The sequence below is a fragment of the Fonsecaea monophora genome (genome assembly GCF_001642475.1).
Source record: "Fonsecaea monophora strain CBS 269.37 chromosome Unknown Scaff43, whole genome shotgun sequence".
Lineage (NCBI taxonomy): Eukaryota > Fungi > Ascomycota > Eurotiomycetes > Chaetothyriales > Herpotrichiellaceae > Fonsecaea > Fonsecaea monophora.
This window is the reverse complement of record NW_019173974.1, coordinates 60,531-85,144: the sequence shown is the minus strand read 5'-3', so window position 1 is coordinate 85,144 and position 24,614 is coordinate 60,531. Positions and strand designations below refer to the sequence as shown.

The 24,614-nt window shown below is 52.5% G+C and overlaps 11 protein-coding genes across 11 annotated transcripts; 1 reads left to right on the top strand and 10 right to left on the bottom strand.

The window, feature by feature from the left end:
- Positions 1-343: 343 nt before the first annotated feature.
- AYO21_06286 (hypothetical protein) lies at positions 344-1,187 on the bottom strand (the record flags this gene model as incomplete). The annotated part of the gene is made up of 2 exons (XM_022656247.1): positions 344-1,114; positions 1,173-1,187. 2 exons carry the CDS (start codon positions 1,185-1,187, stop codon positions 344-346), a joined length of 786 nt encoding a protein of 261 aa, XP_022511410.1.
- A 904-nt stretch (positions 1,188-2,091) lies between these two features.
- Positions 2,092-3,992, bottom strand: AYO21_06285 (hypothetical protein; the record flags this gene model as incomplete). The annotated part of the gene is made up of 6 exons (XM_022656246.1): positions 2,092-2,294; positions 2,352-2,407; positions 2,460-2,505; positions 2,560-3,303; positions 3,353-3,535; positions 3,593-3,992. The coding sequence occupies 6 exons, from the start codon at positions 3,990-3,992 to the stop codon at positions 2,092-2,094; spliced, it is 1,632 nt and encodes a 543-aa protein (XP_022511409.1).
- A 1,550-nt stretch (positions 3,993-5,542) lies between these two features.
- On the bottom strand, positions 5,543-6,950 carry AYO21_06284 (hypothetical protein; the record flags this gene model as incomplete). The annotated part of the gene is made up of 3 exons (XM_022656245.1): positions 5,543-6,013; positions 6,071-6,563; positions 6,619-6,950. 3 exons carry the CDS (start codon positions 6,948-6,950, stop codon positions 5,543-5,545), a joined length of 1,296 nt encoding a protein of 431 aa, XP_022511408.1.
- Positions 6,951-8,703: 1,753 nt separating this feature from the next.
- AYO21_06283 (hypothetical protein) lies at positions 8,704-12,394 on the bottom strand (the record flags this gene model as incomplete). The annotated part of the gene is made up of 4 exons (XM_022656244.1): positions 8,704-9,531; positions 9,588-9,608; positions 9,676-9,885; positions 11,258-12,394. 4 exons carry the CDS (start codon positions 12,392-12,394, stop codon positions 8,704-8,706), a joined length of 2,196 nt encoding a protein of 731 aa, XP_022511407.1.
- A 1,414-nt stretch (positions 12,395-13,808) lies between these two features.
- On the bottom strand, positions 13,809-15,927 carry AYO21_06282 (hypothetical protein; the record flags this gene model as incomplete). The annotated part of the gene is made up of 4 exons (XM_022656243.1): positions 13,809-14,060; positions 14,109-15,330; positions 15,377-15,414; positions 15,553-15,927. 4 exons carry the CDS (start codon positions 15,925-15,927, stop codon positions 13,809-13,811), a joined length of 1,887 nt encoding a protein of 628 aa, XP_022511406.1.
- A 470-nt stretch (positions 15,928-16,397) lies between these two features.
- On the bottom strand, positions 16,398-16,757 carry AYO21_06281 (Pyrroline-5-carboxylate; the record flags this gene model as incomplete). The annotated part of the gene is made up of 1 exon (XM_022656242.1): positions 16,398-16,757. One exon carries the CDS (start codon positions 16,755-16,757, stop codon positions 16,398-16,400), a length of 360 nt encoding a protein of 119 aa, XP_022511405.1.
- A 444-nt stretch (positions 16,758-17,201) lies between these two features.
- AYO21_06280 (hypothetical protein) lies at positions 17,202-18,717 on the bottom strand (the record flags this gene model as incomplete). The annotated part of the gene is made up of 2 exons (XM_022656241.1): positions 17,202-17,363; positions 17,422-18,717. The coding sequence occupies 2 exons, from the start codon at positions 18,715-18,717 to the stop codon at positions 17,202-17,204; spliced, it is 1,458 nt and encodes a 485-aa protein (XP_022511404.1).
- A 903-nt stretch (positions 18,718-19,620) lies between these two features.
- AYO21_06279 (hypothetical protein) lies at positions 19,621-20,712 on the bottom strand (the record flags this gene model as incomplete). Its single annotated transcript, XM_022656240.1, has 1 exon — positions 19,621-20,712. The coding sequence occupies one exon, from the start codon at positions 20,710-20,712 to the stop codon at positions 19,621-19,623; it is 1,092 nt and encodes a 363-aa protein (XP_022511403.1).
- A 526-nt stretch (positions 20,713-21,238) lies between these two features.
- On the bottom strand, positions 21,239-22,265 carry AYO21_06278 (hypothetical protein; the record flags this gene model as incomplete). The annotated part of the gene is made up of 2 exons (XM_022656239.1): positions 21,239-22,042; positions 22,098-22,265. 2 exons carry the CDS (start codon positions 22,263-22,265, stop codon positions 21,239-21,241), a joined length of 972 nt encoding a protein of 323 aa, XP_022511402.1.
- Positions 22,266-22,710: 445 nt separating this feature from the next.
- AYO21_06277 (hypothetical protein) lies at positions 22,711-23,781 on the bottom strand (the record flags this gene model as incomplete). The annotated part of the gene is made up of 1 exon (XM_022656238.1): positions 22,711-23,781. The coding sequence occupies one exon, from the start codon at positions 23,779-23,781 to the stop codon at positions 22,711-22,713; it is 1,071 nt and encodes a 356-aa protein (XP_022511401.1).
- Positions 23,782-24,101: 320 nt separating this feature from the next.
- On the top strand, positions 24,102-24,602 carry AYO21_06276 (hypothetical protein; the record flags this gene model as incomplete). Its single annotated transcript, XM_022656237.1, has 2 exons — positions 24,102-24,155; positions 24,213-24,602. 2 exons carry the CDS (start codon positions 24,102-24,104, stop codon positions 24,600-24,602), a joined length of 444 nt encoding a protein of 147 aa, XP_022511400.1.
- Between the last annotated feature and the right edge of the window lie 12 nt (positions 24,603-24,614).

The following is a 24,614-nucleotide window of genomic DNA, read 5'->3' as shown; positions in this document are numbered from 1 at the left end:
AGCCAACGAGATGTGTGGTGTGCACATGGAGGAGGCGCGAGTCAGAGGAGGAGAAAGGCACGAAAGTCCAAAAGACTCGAATAGGCAGGGCGATGATGAGGGCACCCGGAAATCCAGAGAAAGATACACCAAACAGCTCAGGTGCGACACACACGAGGCTTATTGATGCAGGGACGGACAACGAAAGAGACTAGGGAAACACCCGCGGCCACATGGTCAACAACATTGCATTTTGGTGCATTCCCCGATGCGAAGAATACTAGAAACTGGCATGTGTACCCGTGCTGTGATACATATGCCCAAACCAACATTCTCAGTTATTCTGATATTATTATCCCACTCTTCAAGCCCCAATCTTTGCAAGGGGTAACCCCTTCAAGTCCTCGGTGGTGTACTCATCGTGCCTTTTGAACCCTAGTCCGCCCACGCCACTGAGTCCGTCCTGTCTGCCCAACGGGGTCATGTCCAGCCAGGTGAAGGTGTTGATGATGGGCTCCCCACCGCGGGCATAGCTGCTGTAGCTGTGGTAGATCTTGCCCTCGTCGCCAATGCCGGTCAGCTCGCCACCGAGCACAAACACCGAATGACCTGGCTGCTCGCCCGTGGCAAAGTGGGCGAGCCCGCGCTTCTCCATCTCCGACTTGTCCTTGAAGTTGTACTCGACAGGCTTGACGGCCTCGTCCTGCGTGGCGCCAAAGTCGTAGTTGAAGCTCGACCCGAACGACGAGACCCAGGGAAACTTCCAGCCCATGCGCTTCTTGTACGCCCGGATCTTGTCGATCGGGGCACGGCTCACGGCGACGAACGTGGTCGAGTGGCCGTTCAAATGGCGCAGGTCTGGCACCGAGTCGCCCAACAGCGAGCAGCTGGCGCATGCGGCGTCCCAGTCCGGGCTGAACATCAAGTGGTAGATGATGAGCTGCGGTCGTCCGTCAAAAAGGTCTGCGAGGGTGACCTCCTTCCCATCCTCGCTGGTGAAGGTGTACGGGGTCGTGACCTCGACCACAGGGAGAGCTCGGCGTTGGTGACCGAGCTTGTCGCGGGCCCTGGTGTTCTCCTTTTCAGCCTCAAGGAGGGACAAGCGGAGAGGAAGGTATTCAGCCTGCGAGACGATCTTTGAAGGTAATGGGAGGTTAGCACCGAACAAACCAGTAGGCAGTGAGCGCTATCACCTTGATATTGGCCATTTTGATCTTCTCTTCTACTGACGAGACTGCTGGGGGGGTTTCAACACGACGTGCGTTCCTGCAATGAGTAATAGCAGAGACTGGTCTGAGGCTTGTGGACGAGATAGATGAGCTGCTGTCCTCACACTTTGTTCACTGAAGAAAGTCACAGGGAGCAGAACCCAACCCAACTCACCTTCCACCTCAGCTCTTTATATTCAATCCCCCTGGCACCCTTCCACCCTTTTTCTCTTGACCAACTAATCCCTGGTCGTCGTATACAGCGGCACGCAAATGCATGCATCCCAGGCACCTGGGCTGAAATTACCCCGTTGCCGACGTATTGCATTGTCCGGCGATACGAACGAAGCGGTGCTCTCATTCCCCTCCATTCCCGCACTGGCTCAGGGTCTCCTCTGACGAAACTGTGCCTGGTACTACTGGTAGACACTCGAGATCTACAAAACGCGCCGTCAGCTGATCTGGCGTGCGTGCCTCTCAATCCCCTGCACCTTCGTATTCTCCGTCTTTCTGCCTGGCGGTGCCTGGAGCTTCATTACCACGCGCCTTGGACCGCTGAAAGGTCCAGTTTCAACAAGGGGGTACCACTCAGATTTTCTAATCAATGCTGATAAATCCTTAGAGCATAGGCTGAAGCATGGGAAAATGTGAGGCGATAGCTTCAATCTTGAGATGCGGAGGGCTTGGGTGGGAAATCTCACTCGTTGAGGCGACCAACAACACATATGGTAGGCATCAATCAGTACGGCATTTGTCAATTGTACGGACCCGTCCCAAGTCTAACTGAAGAAATTGGATGCATCATCATATCTTCATGAAAAAAAAAACTTCCGACTTCTGGAGAATATAGGTCCGACGTGGCAGCAATCTTCTGGTCCTGACACGTTCCAGACTTCCCGTCTCTTCAAGCTTCAGCCTCCTGCTTTCGCGGGGTGAAGCACAGACTCAAGGGCGCCAGCTCTAGAGTAAAAGTATCCAGCGTCTTCTCAAGCAGCGCGGTTCCGTCTTCTCCAGGACCGAATGCAACATCAAAATTCAATAGGATCTGTGCGGTCACTGAGCGGATTTCCATCAAAGCAAGCTGTTTGCCGATACAAGAATACGGTCCTAGCGAGAACGTGTCAATCCAGATGCATTAAGAATGAGAACAGGCTTCCTGCTCACCAATGAGGAAGGGGGCAAATGAGTCGCCGCGCTTGAGCAATTCCGGCTTGCTATACCTGATGACGACATTAGTCGAGTGTCCTGGCAGCCATCTTTGGCCGCTCTTACCATCGTTCGGGAATGAAGTCGTCGGGATATACATAGCATTCTGGAGCTAGGGAATTTATTTTCAGCGCCGGTCTCTCACATTCAGAGGAGGTCAACTCACATCGGAACAAAGGATATAGTGGTGCCCACACGTTGACGTTGCCAGGAATATAGGTACCTCCCACGGTAACGCCTTCGACTGGCGTTAGCCGGGTGACCCCACCGGGGACAGGTGGATGCAGCCGGAGCGCCTCGTTGATTGCACCATTCAAATGCTTGAGGGTGAGCAACTTTGAGGCTTGGAGGTCGCCCTTCAAGGACTGAATCTCTTCCCGCAAGCGGTCGATTTGAGATTGGTCTTTGGCCAGATGGAAGAAAAGATGAGTCAACGTCGCAGCAGTTGTGTCACTTCCCGCCACAATAATGAGCCGTGAATCGCCAGTGAGCCAGGCACGTTCGCTGTAGCCGGTGCCCGTCATGGGAGGAGACTGCAAGATCCAGGATGATATGTCTGGTTTGCCGACCTTCATCTTCATTCTTTCCTCCATCATATCTTCGCAGAACTTGATGAACTTTCGGAACTCTTTGGTGATGGGTGGGAACTTCTCGAGGATGAGGAACAGCCATGGCACAGGTCCAAAGATTCCAATCCCGCGCTGCCCAGCGTTGAGGATCTCTATGGCCCAGTGCTTCTGCCCACTCTTGAGCATGTCAAAGTCTTTGGCGTAGGCCAGATCTCCCATGACATCGAAGCTGTAGTAGTTGAACCACTGTGCGGCGTTCACAGGCTGCCCTGAAAAGGCGCGGATCTGTTCGACGAGGCTTTGGGTGTACCGTTCGACGCGAGGTTCGTATTCTCGTAGTGCTGGGATACGTTTAGTCAGAGAAGCGTAACAACACAAGCACTTCCTTACAGTTCTGAGTGAATCCTCGAGCCCAGGCTTTCCGTCGGAGGTCATGATATTGTCTTGACCGGGTTGAATGCATCGAGGTCAACTCAGAATTGCCCTCGTACCAAGCGGTTTTGGTGCATTTGGAGGATGCTCCATAGAGGACTTCGACCGCATCGGGATGGATCGTGGAGATTTCATTGGGCCCTGAGAACATCAATCAGCAAACAGGTGACGACTTCCCAACAGGTTTTTGCCACGAACCCGTGCGAACAAAGGTCCCGTATTTCTCGTGCATTCTGGTCAGATGCTTGTAGTTGTCAACGTGCGGAGCCACCTTCCACACGTGCCATAGTTTCGATAACCTTGCGCCAAACGGGCCGGGAAAAGAGCGCAGTCTGTGGAAGAAAGCTCGGTAGAGGAACAGGCTCGAGTATAATCCGGTCAGGTAGGTGGTGTAGAGGATGGCCGTCTGCTGGAGAGCCAACACCACAGGGACCCCAAAGGTGAGCTGCGCTCCGGTGGCGATGATAGGAAACGTCACAAAGGCCACAAAATATTGAAATGCTTGACGATGGTGTTCTCCATGGATGAAGTATGTCAGATGGGACACCACCCCCAGCACAGTACCCACTGCAGCGATCTGGCTCAAGGAGAGGATCATGGTTGTGTAATTCCTGTCAGATGAATGGAGGCCGGAGTCTCAAGAGAGATACCCTCCTGTAAAGGAGCATTTGCCCTCTAGCAAAGGTCAGATAAATGCTGACCATATGTAGACAAAGTTCCCATCAAGAAGACTGGCGGGGTTCGTTGTCGACACCACCGAGTCACCTAGTGTACGGAGGGTGCTTCCCATGTTCGCCGCCTTGCTCAAATAGTCCTACCGACTTCATACCTCGGAGCAATCCACACATGTTGGCTTGACAGACTCTGCGAAGACGTCCAGCCCCTAAGCAACTCCGCAAATAGACGACTGGTCGATGCGGGGATGTGGGTCTCGGTGCTCGGCGTGCATCTGGGGTCCCAGGCCTCCCTGACGGGCTTCAGGAGTCACAAGCAAGAGGTTGTTAAGACACCAAGATTGAAATGGAGATCACAGTGGTTGGTGACACGACCTTGACGAGTCAGTCAGTTGTGCCGCTTGGATGCCACTTGTGCCCTAGGATATTTTTGGGCGACTAGGCTACCAAACCAATGACGTCAGGTGAGGGTAGGGGTACGTTCGACCGTTTTGTTAGTTGCGCAGTTAGTACGGTTGATCACAAGATACCACACACTGTGCCTCGTCATCACGACTGTCCCGGCCATCGACGTGTCACTCACTGGAGCATCATGTTCCTCACCTTTGCGACGAGATGTGCTGTCGATCACTCTCCCACGTCTCAGCGCCGTTGCATACCGCATGGGTTTAACCATGTCCGGACCCTGCCTTGACACGATCATCATGTCCCTCAACGGCGACGATCGATTGACGGGTACAAAGAGTTGCAAAACAAGTGCGGCAGACTCGACTACTAAAACCATCTGGACTCTTGGACGACGAGACCGGAGACACTCAGAGCCGAGATGACTGGACTGTGTTCTGAGACGAACTCGACCTCCTTGTAGGATCTGGTTGGTGTTTCAAGGGGTTGAGCGACCGCGTCACATGGATGGATTGGGCGAGAGCTGGCAGGGAGTTGAAAGCGAGCTTCTGAAGAACCAGTCTAGGCCTCGACCACACGAAGTGTACCTAGTACTCGTACGGGTATGTACTTTGCCCCCTTTTTGCCGGCGGCCATAGAATGAATGAAAGAATTAAGAGTCCTGGTTTGTTCTGGTCTGAGTCTCCCGATTCAATTCAGCTTGCTGGCTAGTCCGCTATCCACAATGCACAAGGGTAATTTTCCTGGCGAGTCTTGCTCGATCCCGCACGCCCGCCTCCAAATCAGAGTTCTGTGGTCGTTCCGCACCCAACGACTTTTGCTTCTCCTTTGCTCTGTTGCTTTCTCGCTTCGTCGTTTCCCGCCAAAACACACTTCACCGATTCCTGGCGTCTGTTGACCCCTTCTCCTCAAAGCAGAAAGACGGATTCTGGTTATACACTCTATGACATAGAAAAGAAAGTAAAGAGATAAAAATGCTGCGTCATGTGGGAACGATCAAGACAAACCTGTTCCCCCCCTTTTTGGTTCGGTGTTTTTCTGGCGTCATCACACATTGACAGGATCACATTCATGCAATGAGGTCTCGAGCGGCGAATCGTCCGCGTCCACGGCCGTAGCGGCCACGGCCACCGCCAAATCTGCCTCCACGACCAGATCCGGTGTTTCCTCCAGTCGTAGAGTTCGAGCCAGTTGCACCGGTTTCAATAGAAGAAGCGGCCGACGTGGTGGTAGCTGCACCGTTTCCAGCGCCATTGCCAGCGCCGTTTCCGTTGCCGTTGCCGTTGCCATTTCCGTTGCCGTTTCCGCCTGCAGCAGCGGTGCTTGTCGCAGCAGCAGCAGTGGTAGAGCTGGCTGCGTTACCGCCAGCGTTACCACCGGCATTACCACCAGCGTTACCACCGGCATTGCCACCAGCGTTACCACCAGCGTTACCACCGGCATTGCCACCTGCGTTACCACCGGCATTGCCGCCCGCATTGCCGTTGCCTTGGCCGACGGTGAACTTCTGGCAATCGTCTTGAGCACCTCGTTGGGCAACCTAATTCTAATTAGCTTTTGCTTCTCTATAAGCAGAAGCGTGGTCTTCAGAACTTACCGGCATAAGGACAGGCTGGTGGTTAGATGCGCTGTTCATTGTGCAGACACGGTAGAACCCAGCAGGAAGGCCAGCGTCAACGGTGGCCGAAAGAAGACCTCTTCCATTGCCATCGTCATTGATACCCTTGAAGAAGGCAAAGGTTTTCGGGTCCGGGGCATTGGTGGGAGCCAGACTGTCGCCGAGATCCTGGACAGTGACGTGGCAATGGCCAACAATGTTGCCGCCTTGCAGTTCTTGAGGAGCAGCATAGTAAGTGGTGAGGGGATCGGTGAAGGAACCGGCGACCAAATTGGTCAATTGGACTTGAATATCGAAAGATTGGTTGGGGGTCAAGTCGTCTCCGGGGCCAGGGAAGATAACAATGGCCGAGACCATATTGTTGTTGGAAGGAATATCTCCCATGACCACACCGTTACACGACCCGGCGGTGTTCTGAGTTCCATTGGTCAAAGTCTTGCCTGTGCAGAAGTTGATGAAGTTGGCCGGATCACTAGAGGGAGTTAGTCACTTCAGTGGTCAAGAATGAGAATCACGCAAACACATACGTATCGGAATTGGCTTGTTGAGCATTGGGGTTGCCGATGAAGTTGCTAGCAGCTTGGACGTTGCTCGCGAGCAAGGTAAGATCATCACCACCACCGTTGCCGCCCGCATTGCCGCCAGCGTTACCACCCGCATTGCCACCAGCATTGTTGTTTCCGTTATTGCCATTGTTGCCTCCTGCAGCTGCAGCAGTGGTAGAGGCCGCGGCGTTTGCGGTGGTGGTTGCAGCTCCGGCATTCCCGCCATTGTTTCCACCACGGTTTCGCTGAGCAACGGCGCCTGTCGTGAGGCCGAAAGTGGCAATTGCCAAGGTCAAAAGTTGAGATGTCTTCATTGTGTCGGTTTGGGGTTTGGTGATATCAAACAAGCCTTCCTTTGGGAATTTGGACTTGGGAGTGCGGGATCAAAAAAGATGTTATTTTCAGAGGGATAGCAATCGAACGAGAGACTTCGCGGTCAACGCGGTCTGAACCAGAAAAAAAGGAGTGTGCGTTGGAAGAGAAAAAAAGCTGCTTGGAACGGTCGCAATTCAATTGCTGCGAAAGGAATGTAGAGGCACTGCCACGATGGAGAGAAGTAACACATTGATGCGAAGGAAAAACCGACCTCTTATGCATTCTGCTTGGCACAGGTCTCAGGTCTCTTCGGACCGTAACGTCGTTGGGGGGCAAGATGGGTGTGTGGTCCATGGTGATTTCGTCTGAGGCTGCAAATGTTTCCAGGATGGAAGATGACACAGAAGAGGCTCTCTAGGTGTCCCCGTGCGTCAGGTCAGGGAGGGCATAGTGCCAGCCTCGAAGGTTACAGGTTGGTCGCAACATGGCGCCGCAGCGTGGTTGCGAGGGCGATCAAGCATTGCCAATGTTTTAGAAACACAATTAGATCACCTAGAGGCGAGACAGGACGGGCAAGAAGGGAGAATGGAGATGGGACCAAAGGTGAAGCTGAGAGGGTTTCGAGACGTGTCGGAGAATCCAGGGAAACAGGCGTGTCTGAAACGGGCGGCTGTAGCGAAGCCTGGAGTGAGGCCACCCAATTGGTGGTTTGAGGTCTTAGCAAGGTTCCATAAAATACGGAAGCTAGCTGTATTCGGGATGATATTTCTGCTAAACCACTGCCAGCCACGTTTAGCGTGTCTTGGTGAATCACTAGAACCTCCTGCCCTTCTCCTGACGACGTCATATTGCCTCCCAGTAATCCCTCATCCAACCTCCATATTACGGATCTGGAGGTTGAATAGCAAAAACACAAACCTCCTCCTGCAATGTCCGCCTTTCTTCTAGTACCTTTAGTACCTTGGTTAAACTGTAATGAAGATCTCCACTTCATCCTCCACCCCCTCCGCTAAGAGGGTCTCGTACTTTCCCGATTCCGCCATCTGCAACCGCCCAGACCACGTTCTTCCCAACCCTCCTAAAAATAATTCATTTGACAAGCACCATGGCTGCCATCTCTTAGCCTTTACGGAGTACCTACTCCACGATCGTGAGAAATCCCCCCTGCCAGTCACACTGCTGGGGCTCGCACTCAAGCTTTGGTCAAGCTTTGCTTGTGCCGATTACCGAATCGCCCACTCTCCGGACTCAGCTTGAAGCGCTCCATGGTTCGAGCGCCTCAACCAGCGTTCGACCATTTTCCCCTTAGTGAGTTAACCCCGAGGGAAAAAGGCTTAGATGCGGCCGTTCTCCTCAGGGCTTACCTCGTACCTCGTAAGAGCACGGAAAACGGCCATCGAAGCGCCTTCTGTCCTCCACCCCATGATTGCGTCAAGGGCTAACGGCTGAAGCTCTCGCTTCACCCTGCTCAGATGAAGCAAGCACGGAGTACCAGTATTCAGTCCCACGTTACACAATAACTTGAGCCACGTAAAGCTTGTCAATTAACGTTGCAACGTGGGCGGAACCATCTTCGCTCCGTAGACGGATCTGGGCGACCCGCGCAAGGCATGCTGGCTCACCCTCGGCGTCGATACTATCCGACTTCAACCTCGCCAGGAGAAATCTAAAACTCAGTTCTCCAGGCGGGCAGACCCCCTTCCCTCCTGTCACTAGTCGGTGCACCGTGCCATGGCTTGTGCTCGACAAAGATTAGAAACCCAGAATTTCCCCTTTCAGATGCAAATTCGCCCTGCCCGATAGAATCACATTCGCGATGCTCTTCTTCCCTTGTGCATTGGTCTTGACGTCCACCTCGACTGCGATGGTGCTCAGCCTCCCCATTTCTACTCCCTGTTGGATGCCAAATACTTTCCTCTCAGTCTTTGCCTCTCCCAGCTTCAGTTCCTCTGTTTTCTTTGCGATTTCGGAATCGTCTTTTCCGTTGCCCGCTGCCTCCTCCGCAGGTTTTTCCGACTCCGATGAAGTACCTGGGCCTGGGCTGCCCAATGCCAGATAACAAGCCAGAGCGCAACACGCACTCCCAGTCCCCGGATCCTCAATGCCGTGAGAAATCATCCTTGCTTGAATGTTGTGGATAGCTGGTTCCCCAGGCTGTTCCGAATTTGCGAGGACTCTATAATACATACATCCCACGAAACTCGGTGACCACTTAGCATCCAGCTCCACCTCTGGCGACTTGGCTGCCTGCAAGGCGCCAAAAATCTCGGCATTGTCAGAGAGGTCGACGAGGACAAAGGACATGCCCTTGACAATCGAGACTAGAGGAAAGGTCTTGTCCCTTTCCTTGTCGATTGTCGGGACGATTTGAATATGCGGTTGTGTGGAGATGATATTGTTGATCGGAACGCGATGAGCGTGAATGTGGAAGTTGAAGGGGACTGCGCAGGCAGCCACTTGACGGTAAGGATTGAAAAAGATGGGTATACGGCCGGCCTTCGTCAGCAGCATGGCGGTCTGCTTTTGAGTGTCTCGATCGGCGGGGCCGCCGTAGTGCATTCTCTCGAGATAGCTGAATATCTGATGGGGTAAGATTAGCACTTTTCACACTCGGTGAAGGACCATAGTGAACCCACATAATATGCTGCTCCGATAACCTGGTAAGTTGTGTCAGTCGGATCCCATCTTCATCACCGCCACAGCTTTGCGTGTTGCGAGACTTACAGGATGACCGGCAAAAGGCAACTCCTCCCCAGTCTCCGAGAAGATCTCCAGTAGCCGGGGCTGACCGGGACCGGGAGCATCATGCAAAAAGGCCGTCTCGGAGAACTTGAACTCCCTTGCGATCTGCGCCTTGCGTTTTTGGGAGAGCGCGTTCCCGTGCACGGAAACGACGGCCAAGGGGTTTCCCTGGAATTTCTCAGGGGAAAAGACCTAGAAAGAGGACGGTATCCCGTCAATATTCGAGGGTCTCCTAACGCTGTGACAGCAAAAGTACCGCGGACAAAGGACTTTGCAAGATGAGAAACATTGGAATCGCGAAAGTATCAAGCGCCATTTGGTGTTTTGTCTGGAAATGAAGACAAGCTCAAGCAATATTTGTTCTGGGAAAAGGACGAGCACACGAGAAACATGAAGTGTTCGAGTTGGGAAATTCATCCCACGTCCCATCGTCCCCCTTCCGTGCCATCTTGACCGCAGCAGCAAATGAAGCGCAGTGGTCAAAAAAAACAAAAAACGAGAATATTCCGCAGAGCATGAAAAGGAGACATACCACCATGGTGACAAAGGTATGAGGGCCCGACGCCATTTTCTTTCCACTCGGGTTGATGTGAGATAGTGAGATGGAGAAACCAAAAAGTTTTCAAGACGTTATATGCCTCGGATCTCGTCGCGTTCTTTGCCGTTAGAAAACCTCGATCATGATATTTTTGCGGGTTTCGTCCAGCAGCAGCACTCTCCACCGTCAAAACTGGCACTTTAGCCAAGCAGCGTTCTGTGATGACAAGGTGCGACATCAGCTTAATCAAGTGTCGGAACATGAGGTAGCCATGTCGGATTAAGGTTAGTCCGGACATGACTCGGTAAACCTTCCATAGTTCAATATCCCCTTACCGCTTCTGCCCCTCTACCTAACCAGGCAGGTATTAAGCACAACCAATCTCAATGGATTTGTGTCATATTAGACACGGCCTGCTCTCAGCAATTATAGTGAACACCCTTATACGCGCGCTGAATCTGAACATCTGGTGCTTACTCCCATTACAAGGCATGCTTCTGTGACCAGGACCTACAAGAAATACCCTCACCTCCATCATGGACACGTTGACTTTCCTCAACTGAAGGTCACGCCAGACCCCTTTCAACACGCTCTTGCGTCCAGTCATTCTTCGCGCGGACAATGACATCCCAAACGCTGCCTGAAAAGTGTTATGCTCGAGTATCCGCAGGCCTGAAATACTTTCCGAGGCATCTGGCAGGTCACACCATCAATCTCGACGGATGGGTGTGACGGGTAAGGTATGCTTGCCTTGCACTGAATGATACTGTTCGGCCTGGATTTGGGAGCAGGGGTTTCAAGAGGGTGGGGGGCTCTGAGTTGGTGGCTCTGCTCGAATACAAAGTATGTGATGTGTGCTGTTCTCGATGGAGTATCGACCTGGATATCGTGCAATCTCAGCCGGCGATGCGGCCGATCCGCGGCGTTTTCTCCAACAAGGAGATCATGGAGTCCACGCTCTTCCTCATGGATCACGAAACGAGCAATGGCAAAGGCCATGCAGCTTGTCCATCCCCTCTCACTTACACCTGCATCGTGCAGGAGGCTGAGCGCTTCGTGACGCAACCTCGATTCTCGACACCGAGTTGCCACGAAGAACAAAGGGGATAAGACCCCAAGACTCGGACTCAAGACGCTCTGCTTTCTTCGAGGACCAGCAGCGTCCAGATGTATGATTTTCCGGCACCAGCTCACGATGAACTCAAAGTCGACGTGAAATGCGTCAAACCCTGTCTCGTCAGGCTGTCCAGTCGTCCAAAACATTACGTTGGCCACCCGGAGGTGAAGGCAGAGGTGGACATAATCAAACCCATCTTCTGAGAGGACATTCGTGTGGTGCAGTGCCTGTAGTTTGCGATCCAGACAGTCGAATGCCAGAACAATCTTCTTTTCGAGGGATTGTGACGTTCCAGGCGTTGAGGTTGCTCGCAAAACACATTTAAGGAGCCGGTCGACCCCATCAAGAGCGCTCCTCGCATCTGAAATGTTGGATATCTGACCCACGTCATAGTCGAGATGATAGTTTTCCGGGATACCTGACCCAGGCGGGGGAAAGTCGTCCGAAAACGTGCAGGCATGGTTGATGAGCTCGTTGAGCGACGGAATAAACGTAGTAGCGAAATCGCGGGGCATGTCCCGAGAATCGACCCATGAAGATGCGTCGGAGCCAAACCTCTCTTGCAGGATACGATACGCCGCCATAATGTGCATGGTGGCTGAAGACGTCTTCTCAATCCAGAACTGCATCGCCAGAAACAACAAACAGCAGGTCAACGAGACCTCAGTCGGCAATGTTGCGGGATCGGCAGTCCGAACCAGGCGTATTGCCTTGTGCGTATGTGACATGGCCAGCGCCGAGATCTCGGGACGTGGTTGTGCTTGCATTTCAGCCGCCAATGTGATATTGTGGAAGGGAGCTTGGAGAGCACCCAGGGCAGTCAAGCCGTGTCGAACAGCAGCATGGCGAAGACCTAGCTGGGGTGCGAGGCGTGTCCAGAAGGGCATCGAGTTGAGCTGGAATGTCGCCAAAATCTTACTCCCAACTTGGACGAAGTACTCGTATCTTGTTTTGTCCAACTCGCAATCGAAGTGGAGGACGGACGGCGGTCGATACTCGAAAATGCGGGCTATAGGGACCTTGTAACCTGGACACGGTAGACCCATTCTGCTGCATCGAGCACAGTGTGGCCGCTCCTCGCTGCATTTGATTCGCCTCTGCTTGCATCGGAGACAGCCAGTCAAGACCTTGGAGTGCCATCTTCTTTTCCTCGTTCGTGGATGAGAACACTGTTCAACCCCAGTGGCAGGGCCCCTGAGGTCGATGACAGACATGAGAGTTGGCATCTTCGCTGACACTCCCATCATTGCTGTTGGACCTCAGACCTCGGAGAGTTCTAGTTGCGTTCGAACACTTTCAGGCGAAGAGAAAATGGACCCAGCTCCAGGTGTGGATGTATACGAGTTGTGTATGTATAGGTGGTTGTTCTGCCTCAAGTTGGAATACTTAGGCAGCACAAGAAACCTCAACGATATATAACTGGCCATTGAAGGATTTTCGTCTTTGGCAGCGTACGGCTTTACAAGTCCTTGTATTTGTGTCGAGCTAGTGTTAGTCCCTTTACCGCAAACCATGTCACTGAACGAGGGCCCGCGGGTAGCCCTGTCGGTTACCCAATTGTAAGCGAGATATACGAGATACATGCATCTGTAAGGCTCTTTAGTTGCAGGCTAAACTACCCCGCGGGACAGTAGTGACTGGAGCGATCACTGCTGCCACCAGTCAATAAGTGGCTTCAACCGGGTGCTTTCGCGGTGGGTGGCCTTACTTCAAAGACATCATCTTCGCCTCGCCACGCCTCCGCGGTCCGGGCGGCGAACCTTGGAGGATCTTCGATCGTCGCGGGTCTCGGCTCCATGGCGCGTGCAAAGGGAAGTCAAGCAGCTATTAACATGGACATGGGGTATGGCAGCTTTGCAGCTCAGGCCCACAGCGCGTGTACTAGGAAAGTTAACACAAGAGCTGATCATGCTGGGGCAATGAAGCGACCACTAGGACGAGGGTCGATAGGTTCTGAGAAGGCCTCCAGTTCGGGTAGGAGAAGCTGAGGCACGCCGGTACGTGTTTGTTGAGCCACAACCTAACGCAACAAACCCGAGCGCTGGCATGATTTGAGATGGACGAGTCCAGGACCATGAACACCTCAGTGACGCCCGCAGGACGGGAAGCATTCGAGGCCTTTTCGAGAGCTACTGTGACCCTCGATCATCTAGGATTTGCTGCTGAGAAGACAGAATCCAAAGCTCGAGCGATATTTCGTGCAGATAAACATCACCATACCCACAGCAATGGCAACGATGGGCGTCAACGAACACCAATATCTGACCATCTTTGTCCACAGCCAAACGCAAAGCACCGCCAGAAGCGACAAGCCCGCTAGTCTCAGCATCGAGGGAGGCAACTGCAAGATCCAGTCGAGAGAGTCCCAGGTGTCGTAGCTCATATGGGCGAGAATGCAAGCAAGGTACCCAAAGATGACCAGAACACGTATCGTCATATGTGGAAAGTCCGATGCTATGTTCATAGCTTCTGAGCACAAATTAGTACATGAGTATGGTCGGAAAGAAGGTAAAGCTTGCCTAGTCTTTTTGGAATGACCTGGGTAGTCGCATCGACTTGTGTTTGCTCGTCCTTGTCGTCGAACCCCAGCAAATCAATTGCATCATTGAACTCCTCGAATGTGCCTCTGTAATCTCTCTTTGAGGGGAAGACAGTGTCGATGAAAAAGCTCACATCCTCACAAAGTTCCTCACGTAGAGATTGCATATATTCCTGTATTCTTAGCCGAGTGTCCCTTCATCTTCGGTAGATTGGACTTACTTCCTCATCTTCCTCACACAGATCTCTCAACTTGAAGATCAACTGTCTGGCTGAGAATCCATGGGAGTTGATACGTTCTGCATCAGCGCCGTGCAGCAGCAATTTCCTTGCAGATTCAAAGGATCGCAAGATAATGGCCATCATTAGTGGAGTCAAACCATTGATGTCCTCCCACTCCAACTCACTATTCTCACTTAATACTGTTGCGAGGATAGTTTGGTCTCCGTGAAGAACAGCTGCACCTAAGAGAGTCGCTGATACTGCTCTCCTTGAAAACCCCTCTGCCACCAAAAGTCTTGGAATATTATCTTCGGCTGGAAAAGGGCCATACAATCCGATGATGTAGTAGGGTGTGTATCTCATTGCTAATCCACCGGGCATCCGCGCTGTAGGTATCCTCGGGATGCTAGTCAGGTAGTGCGATTGCGAGTAACTGGCTCGTGAGGTAGCTGGGACCATCAGGTAGGGCATTAAAGGCGTCAAACACGAAGCAAGCGACGGCGAAGCATCTGGTAAGAGCATCTCCGCCATGTCAGATCGTAATTTGATCTGGTCACCGAAGGTGTTGAAATAGCAAGTCACGTTGCAATTCCCTGTTATTACATTCCATAGGTGGTATTGACGGCTGGTAGTGTCAGCACCGGCATGAATCAAACGTCTGAAGACAGGGCTGTTGCCGAAGGCGGCAGATATCTCAAGATACCGCCGAAGGAACCTGCCACCCTCGTGCTTGGGGTTAAGTTCAGGGAGCTCGCCTGGATACCATAGGAGGGCGTCAAGTTCTGCGGCAGGTCCTCCCGCACACAGAGTTGATAAATAGAGGTCTCTCTCTTCGGCATCAGCCTCGCGCATATCTTTCAACTGCGTCTGTAGACAGATGTCTGGTCCAGTTTTCTTGCAATTATTGCCATTAGGTTGACCGCATAGTTCTTGTTGTTCGCAGACCAACTTAGATCGAAACCCAGGTTCCGACCGGGCAATGGTTCGAAGAAGCCAGGAGTTTGCCGGGGTCATGTCATAGTATTCTAGCAGACCAACCTGCCGGCGTACAAAGTCGTGGGCAAAGGCTCTTGGGCCGGTAGCGTAGAGGATCAGAAGAATCGAGTGTCGTTGGTATGGCGTTGCATTCAAGATATCTGAAAGGTCGACTCCCCGGTCTATGACTGAGTCGATGGCATCTCTCTTCTCGTACGCCTGGTTTTCCATAAGGACTGCAAGCATTCTTGATAGTGTTAGCGTCAACCCGAGGTGCCTAATCGTCAACCTACTGTTCAGCCTCGTCACTGTCCTGGTTGGTAGAAGCCATCTGATCAAGCATCAAGAGACACAATCTAGACCATGAGCAGTCTCTATGATATGTTCCAGTGATTTTGTTGTTGCTCCAATGGAGAAATATCTGCCTGGAGTCAAGATCGCGGTTCTAGACCCCGTCAACGACACTTACCTCTAGTACCGAACTTGGCTGCTGAAAATATGAGAAATCTCCGGCGTCCACTTGGCGAGGTGGTATAAGGTCGAAGGGATGGGCCAGCCCCTGCGCGAACATTTTCTGGAGACCCTGCACATCGCAGGATGACAGGCAATCGACAATTCTAAGGTCCAAATTAAGGTGAGACCTCTGAAACCGTAGAGGTGCCGCAGGCGTCATTGAGACGGTGATACACATATCTGATAACCACCTCGGCGGAATATAGGTGAACGCGACGTATGTGTGGTCTTGCGATTCGTCCCTCGTCCACGTCAAGGGCTCTTGCGGGATTGAGTCGCAAGTCACGTCGACCATCAAAGATCCAAACCAGTACTGACGGACGAGACTCATTTCTGTTGCGGCTAATAGGATTCTGGCCGATCGGGGAAGTCCACGCCAAAGTCTTCGAGCCTGATTGCTACTGTGGTTTAGGTTAATTCCTTGAAATGGGTGGTTGTTACGAGCCGGGACTTGCTTCATCCGAGTAGAGATAAGGTGTAGCCGGCTTTGTATTCCACTGAGCTGTACCGCTTGCTGCAAGAGATAGCTTTCGGTCCTAGATGTGGATAAGCGAATGTCTTGGAGGTCCTGGTGGTGCGTCGCATAGTTAGATATGACATTGTGTGAGATGCTGTCAAGCGCCTGGCTTTGGTTTCGGAGTCGCCGCCTGTTCAAAGTTTGGAATCAGTGTGATTTCGCAGGGTGTCCTTCCAAGAGACATACTCAGCTACCATAGAGAGCACCACATCGAACCTGCTTATGTTTCCTTGTAGACGTGTTTGCAGCTCCTGGATCTCCGGCAAATGTAAGATCTGTTGGATTCAAGCTCGTACAGATTTCTTTGTAATCGTCGTCTCTTGGAACGTGGTCCGTATCTTTTCCGCATGCTCTTTCAACCGTGCATAGTCTGCGGCCATCTGTGTATTGTTTTCCTCCCAAAATTGGCGTAGCTCAGCGGGAAGCTCCTCCGGCGTAAACACCCTGATGCGATCTCGAAGTTCAAGCAGAATCGACTTGTGCTGCCGAAGCACGGACAAGAGCCGCTCGAGCTCTTCAGGGGCATGAATCAGTCGGCGACGAAGCTCGGATAGGGTCTGGACGGAATCGACCACCAGGCCAGCAAGTGTTGTGAGGCTGGCAGCGAAGCCGATAAACGCAACAGACGCCGAAGCAGGATCCATGGTGCCGAAGATCACTGTAGGATTTCGACAGCAGCAAGATCAGACGAATGTGTGTGGGTGTGTGTGTGTGGGTGCAGAAACATGGAAATGCAGTCAAAGTGAGGGCAGAAGATAGAGAATAAATGCTGAAGAAATGTTGTAGGCGCAGGTGCGGCTATGCTGGGCAAGGCACATTCGACTGTGTCTGTTCAGGGGCGTCTGGACGAATCGGAGTATAGACACCTGGGCACCTACACACGACATGGACTGATATTGTCGTTCTTGTTCGTCTGTTAGCAAATCACAAGTCCACAACTGCCGGATGTCATTGACCCCTCTGCTGCGAGGAACCGGTGATGAAGTCTTGAGACCTTTCAAAGTTGAGTAAACCTTCTTCATTTTTAGAATCATCTGAATAGATGTATGGTACAGTAGAAGTTGAGCTAATTGAAACATGTCGATTGCTCACTTTCGACGCTTCATAACCTTTATACACATCTCTTCTAGGCCGTCCTTGGCCTCGCCGGGTGGAAATGCGCTGATTGAGGAGACAGCCTTGTCTGCATATTCCTGAGCCAGTGCGCGAGTCTGCTCGAGACCGTCACTCTGCGATACGATGTCCCTAGCCTGTCAATTATAGTCAGCTTCAGATTGCAATGACATGAAGAATGCAACTGGAATTCACCTTCTGGACATCACCCTCCTTTGAAAACTTCCTGCCCACCAATATCCCTAACTCGGGCCTGTTCCTCCATGCGAACAGCAACGGTGCGGTCGCCAATCCTAGCTCCAAGTCTGCACCGGCCGGTTTCCCCAATTCGGTCCCAGATATGGTATAATCCAACATGTCGTCTACAAGCTGAAACGCCAGGCCCAGATTCTTCCCATATTGATATGCAGCTTCGACCACATTGGGGGCGCACTGTCCGAGCAACGCGGCCGCACGACAGCTTTTGCTGATCAGACTCGCGGATTTCAGGTATGTTTTCTGTAAATAGTATGAAATGGTCTGCTCGCTCCAGCTGGGATTCTTCTCATCACTCGCAGTGTTCTTCAGTTGCATGAATTCGCCTTCCACAAGATTCGCAATGACTGTTGCAAGCAGCTCTGTCACTTCGGGGTCACGTAACCGAGCGAGAGCCACGGATGCGCGCCCGAGCATGAAATCCCCTGCCAACACAGCCATCTTGTTCCCGAAGGTGGTGTTTGCGGAAGGTGCTGAGCGGCGTGTGGTGGAGTGGTCTATCACATCATCGTGGAGAAGGGAAGCTGTATGGATGAGTTCCGTAATCTCCGCCAGTCGTCGCTGCGAAGGCAGAATGGATGTATCGTTAGGAAAGGCATATTCCGTTTCGTTCGAGGCATTCGTCAATGGTGACACGGCAGAGGAATAGTTCAGGAGGTCTTTGTCCGGATTCTTGTCCAGCAGCACAGACGGACTTGTAATCGGTGTGTCAATAGCACTTCTGGATAAAGTATGCTGCACATCATATCTTGGCCGCGGCTGCTTCGCAGCAAAAGCAGTCGCCCTCGACATCAGCAGCACCAGTAGCGGCCTGACATGCTTCCCTTCGCTCTGCGTATAGTATTTGGCAACCGTGTCTAGTATCGGGTGTCCCGAACCAAGCAACTGGCGGATGTTCTTGTTGAGGAATTTCAGCTCTTTCGCGACAATCTTGAGGGGATCAATCGTGATATTGCCGGTCGGTTGTCTGGCGGAGGAGGGGAGGACCTCGGCGACCGTGCTTTGGATCTTTTGAACTGCTGCGGCCCATGATGGTCGAGGCGTGGAGCTCGAGAAGTGACGTCTCGTTTGCGACTGGGCAATTGGCGAAGCTGACTTTGGATACTGTGATCTCGTCCGACACCACGGGCACACTGACGGATGTGAGTTCAATCGTGAAGAAGCTGTGATGGGGGTCGTGGCCACTGGCTGCCAAACGATTGTCGACTTCGGAGAAATACGCCCGCGTCCCCCCATGGCTGCGAATGGCATTAATTAAAGCTAGTAAGAGACGTCCATGAAGCTGAAGAATCCAGGGACAGCCAAAGGAAATTGTACAAGAAAAGAGCGGCGAGTGTGATGGGGAGCTTCTCAGGTCGAGGGAAACCAATGGAGAAGTTCGGGATGCAGCGCGATTGACTTTTTTTGAGTTTATGGGATTTGCCAGGGTCGCGCATTATGTAAGCTGCGACCACATGTCACCCACCCACCACCTTGTCACTCAACAGCTATGATCGACTTCTTAACTCCTCCAAAGCCTCATTGTGAGTGACCAGGAGAATCTGTCAGCTTCGGTCGATCCGAATACGTCAAGGAGACAGATCACGCGGCATACCTCGATTGACGCGAGATCTCCCTAGGCCTACTCCGATTTTCTCCTAAAAGGGTGAGCCTGACTGCATCTAACACACTTGTCTACAGGTATATATGCCTCAGGACAGAAGCTTTGATTTCCGGGTATGCAATGAGGATTTCGGATAGATTAGTGATCCGAATTCAGGTCACTTTACCTAGGTCAACCGGCGCGGAGTGTCAGGTCATTTGTCCAAAGCCCATCATGGGCCTTCCAACAAATCTTACAATTCGTAGAGTCCGAGCCAAGGCTCGGGCCTCTCATCGCCTCATGTATACAGCACCTGTTGAAGGAGGGTATTCCGTCAAGAAGAGTTGAGGACGCAGGCCAGGGGAGGGTCGTCTATCTTGGCCCTACAAGGCTGGAAACATGCGTCCCAGAACATGTCCTGCACTCCCTCAGCCTAATCTCCTAGGATTCATTCCGTGATGAACCGCAACAACATCCCCAGATGCGCACGGCTGTCTCTCAAGATCAATATCACCCCCCAGAGACCGACGACGTGGTTTGGGATAAGATGGATTTCCTCACTTGAAATCATTCTTCTCTGCCCATTTGCGCCAGACCTGCCACTCGGAATACGATGCACTCGCTTTCAGCCCAGTATACCTGATCGCCTTGAAGTCTTGGACTTCCTCCCAAGGGTGTGGCGGCCGAGATTGTTGCTGGTCGCTTGCGGTCCCTCTAATCGACCCTCGCAAAAGTCTCCTCGCAACACCGTGACCCGCGGATCCTCCATCCCACCCTGCCTTCTTCATCAGACTCTCTACCGTCTCCTCTTTCGTCCACCCTTGCTCGACCGCCACATCTGGTAGATATGTTGCGCCGTGCCGCCTATTTCGGTAGTTGAAGCTAATGCGTAAGCCGTGGAGGCCTAGAGTCCAGTCCATGGCATCCCGACAGGGCTCGAAGTCTGCGAGTAATGTCAGAGAGCAAGAGAGTGAGGGAAGCAATGCGGCCGGGATGGGCGAGAATCGCGTGTCATCAAAAGCCGATGTCAGCGCGTAGGTGCTGAGGCCCGATGCGAGTGGGAGGGCCTCAAAGGTTCCTATACATCCTCTGAGAGCTTTGTTGCCGGAGCGGCCTACTGTGTTCCAGGTGACAAAGAGTGGATACGATTCGGTAGCCGAGAGTTGTGATGCGTACGAAGGGCGAGAATGAGAGCTCGAAGAAGTCGTACTGGAAGGAGTGGTAAGCTGGGAATTGGAAGAGCTGGCAGAGAACAGAGAAGGGGAGGACGTTGAAGAAGACCGCGACGACGAGCTTGAGGCCTGCAATCGAGAGATGCTGGGGAGTTGAGGCCCGGCCTTGTTGCTATTGTGTCGGCGATCAAAGCGTTGGATCTCTTCTTCCCCAGCGTCGTCCTCCTCCCGGTCGTCTTCTTCTATATCTTCATCATCCTCCTCGTTGCCGACCTGATCTTCTTCAGAGTCCGTCACCTTCACAGGATTCTTGCCATTTCCCAACTCTTCCTCTTCCGTCAATGTCCCACTGGACTGATTGTCCTTTATGTAATTCTCATATAGCTCGAGCACCTTCGGTAAAGTTGGAGGATCTCGACGTTCAAAGCTGGCGGACAGCACTTCGAAGCAATAGAAGCAGTGCGCTGGACTAGCCATAGATTGCAATCGACGTAGATTGAGGACTTCGCCAGGACTGTGGAAATGCAGACAGGTGGCTCAGACAGTGGGGAGAGAAGGAGGGAGATACGGAAACGCGGTTCACGTCGACCCCTTAAGTCTGAAACGGCCGGTTCACAAGCCAAAGGAACACAATGAGAGACCGAAAGAGGAGTTCAGATATAGGCTCGTGGGAGACGAAAGGAAACAGGCAGAAGAGAGGCACCGAAAGCGAGCGTCGGAGGCAAGGGAAAGGAAAGGCTGGTACTATAGATACGGTGATGGTGTTGGCGGAGCAAAGAACGCAGGCAAGGCAGGTCAAGTTGAGGGTTGACTCTGAACCGCATCACCCGAAGCGGGTCCTCGTTATCGATGACCATGATGAGGCGGAGATCCCCAGGAATCACAAGCACAGCGTCAGCCACAAAGTCCACCAAGTGCCCCCACTACAGACGGGTGCGGCCACCAGTTTCCTTCTCCAACACTCTTCATTGTGTTGAGCGTATCTGTTGCATACCGAGTAGCTTCATTTCCAAGCGTCCACGTAGCCTACGCTGATGCCCAAGCCTGCATCACTCTGTCCCACTGAGTTGCCAACGTCAGATCCGGCTCCAGCACCAGCGACAAACCCAGGTAGAGGACTCCTTGTTGTACTTCTCTCAACGCTTCTCCCCGTGATTGACGAGTTGTCTCCTTCGTCGTCGCTTTCATTGTCTTGTGGTACCAGCCTGACAGATCCGCCCCCTTTCCCTCTTCTCTCGCTGGCCCGCATCTCGTCCTCTGCTTTCCTCTTCTCCCATTCTGCAACCAAATTCCGGTAGTAGACCTCTGCCTGCACTGTGATACTGTAGTACTCGGGAGTCCAACCAGCCTTATTCTTACTTAACGGGTCTGCGCCCGCTTGGATCAAAGCGCGAATGGCCTTGAGATTCCCCCATGCACTTGCGTTGTGAAGACATGTATTTCCCTGGTCGTCCTTCGCGTTCACATTCGCACCGTGTACAAGGAGGATCTCTATCGTTCTGTTGTCCTCCGGGGTCGGTCTTGACGGGCCGTTGGTCGCAAAGGTGCTGAGATTCGGCTTAGGGATAATCTGGGAGGATGCTGCGAGATGGAGAGGTGTTTGGCCCTTGCGGTCTCTGCGATTGACAGTCTGTGGGAACTGCCTGCACAGGAGTTCAGCAACTCCGGCTTGAGAATTGGCCGCAGCTAGGTGCAGAGGTGTTTGGCCGTCTGTGTTGACGGAGATGCCCCGATTGTTGTGCTGGGCACTGTAGATCCAATCTTCAACCGGGCGAGTGCCATCATGACCGAGAGATATCAGAAACGCCTGTGTTGCGGTTCAGCGGTCAGAAAAGGTGGCTCCTGCCGCAACGTGCACTCACCGCAATCTCTTCCAGTCCATATTTCGCAGCAAGATGCAATGACGTGTTGCTCTTGTCTTCAAAATCCGGATTTTGGAGGTATGAGAGATTGTGCTTCAGGATTCGCTGCACTAAGGCGAGATCATTGAGTAGAATGGCTTGCCGCAGGGACAGATCAACGCGGGTCATGGTCGAGCGTCAGTTTCCTTGCCAGCGAGACTGAGCGCAGCATGGCCATGTGCTCGGACACAAACAAATTTGCTGTGTTAGAGGTCCACGACAAACAGAGGGTTTTACGGGTGAAGGGTCGGGCAGGGAAAGTTATTGAAGGTTGCACCGCGGGGGTTACAACGTTCACAGCATGTGGCACGGGCGGGAAGTTTGCGTGTTTGCCCGCAGTGCCCCTGGATACTAAAGCATTTACAGAGTGCAGGGCTGCCCCACACGAGGCTGAAAGCACAGGTAATGTTGTCAAGTAGTATTTGTAGCTCGAGTATTTTTTTAACGAGCCCTCTACACTTTGATGTGAGCCATTTCCCAGACAACACGACTCCCCCAAAAGTCTTGCACACACTGATTTTGGCGAAGTTGCCAGATCAAGGGACGCCTGCGACATTAACAACAACCCCGTGCATCATGCGGCCTTCTTGCCCTTCTGTGCCTCTCGCTCTGCCTTCTTCAAAGCTCTTCTCCGAATATCCACATGCATCTTCCTGTTGATTCCAAGTAAAATGCTGCTCATCGGACCAAGCACGCCCGTGATCAGCGCTGCAACCAGGGCGTGGCTCCAGTACGGAGTTCCACTGTACGGGTAGCCTATGCTCCCACCTCTCCGACCAATCTTGGCCAATGTAGATCTGACAAACGCCTTTTCTGTAGGGACCTGCCAGTTCGCTCGGCGGATCTTGGACATTGACGAAGTGACCAAGTACGAATGGACAAAGAATACGTCAATACCACTTGGAGCCAGCTCGGAGGCCAGCGCGTTGGACCATTGTTGAAGGAATGCTTTTGAACCAGAGTATGTTGCCAAAAGTGGTGTGGGCGTCAAGCCGCCGAAGGATCCCATTGTCAAGATCAGCCCTTTCTTTTGTGGTAGCATGCTCGGGAGTACCGTCTGGGTAGCCCGCAGTGTGCCCAGGCAGTTGATATTGATGATGTTTGTCATTTCGGGCAAGGGCGTTTCCGCAAAAGTCACAGGAATACTGTGACTCTGGCCCACGTTATTGATCAGGATGGCAACGCGTTTGCCTTGTAGCAGCGACGCCAACGACGCATAGTCTTTGTCCAAATTTTGCGAGAAATCCATGGCGAGAGTTTCCACCGAGACGTCTGGAGAAGAGGTCTTTATCTGGGCCGAGAGGGACTCGAGTTTCGACGCAGTTCGGGAGACAAGGACGAGACTGAAGCCTCTCTTTGCCAGCTGTAGGGCGTATTCCTTTCCAATGCCATCGGATGCGCCGGTTACGACTGCCCATGAGCCTTTCCCGCCGAACGAGGATAGCTTTTGAGCGACAGATGTTAGCCACAGGTCCTGTACACTCTCTTGCAGTCTTACAGATTTTCCTGGCAGAATGAAAGTACTCAGAAACACGCGTGTCGCGGTGAAGGCGACCGAGGCGAGCGTGAGGACCCCAATGCCAATGAGCAGAGTTGAGGGGAGACTCTGCTGGCCGAGGGGCCCTAGATCGATTGTCGTTGCCATGCTTGGAATCAAAGCAGACGATTAGACCGGTAGTGACAGACGGTTTGGACAGATAATGAGACTGTCCAAAATCATTGTACGGAGCATGCGGACAGGACCAGTTGGAATTATTTTACCCGGGCGTGCCAACAAGGATCGCTAAGGGTCTGCGCGGCTTCAACCCAAACCGGAAACGGGGTCGTCTTCATCTGCATCAACAAAAAGGTTGAGGAACTTCAGACTCCAGCGCCTCACACTTCCATTCACCTTCAAGACTCTATACTTTCTTGGAGCACTCCGTGATTTCGAGTGTCCATCCAGTGCAGCGTTCTGTCTCCAAGATGGCGTCCCTGCTTCCTCAAGCAGAGGGATACCTCCCCCTCTACATTTTGTTTGTGCGTTGAACTGCGCCAGCAAAACTTACATTGCTCTCCACTAACCTCAAACTCCAGGTGGGCGTAACTGCGATTGGAAACGCCATTCAATGCTACAATACCCTCTCCTACACGCGACGTCTCTACCCAGGTCAAGCTTCAGCAACTCAAACCAAGGGCAAATCCTCCCCAGAAGGGAGCTCCCCAGCTACGCCTCTCTCCTCGAGGACATTTGGGACGTGGACACTTGCAGTTGGGATCGTCAGAGTGTTTGCGGCCTATCACATCAACGAGGCGTCGTGGTTTCAGATGCAGATGTTGACCAATGTCATTGGGCTTGCGCACTTCAGCCTGGAGGCATTTGTGTATAAGACCACTTCGCCATCAGGGCCGTGGCTTGCTCCAGTCACTGTTGCGCTGATTGGTTTGGTTTGGAGCACAGTTCAATATGGCTTCTACGTCAGATAAAGGGATTCTTCA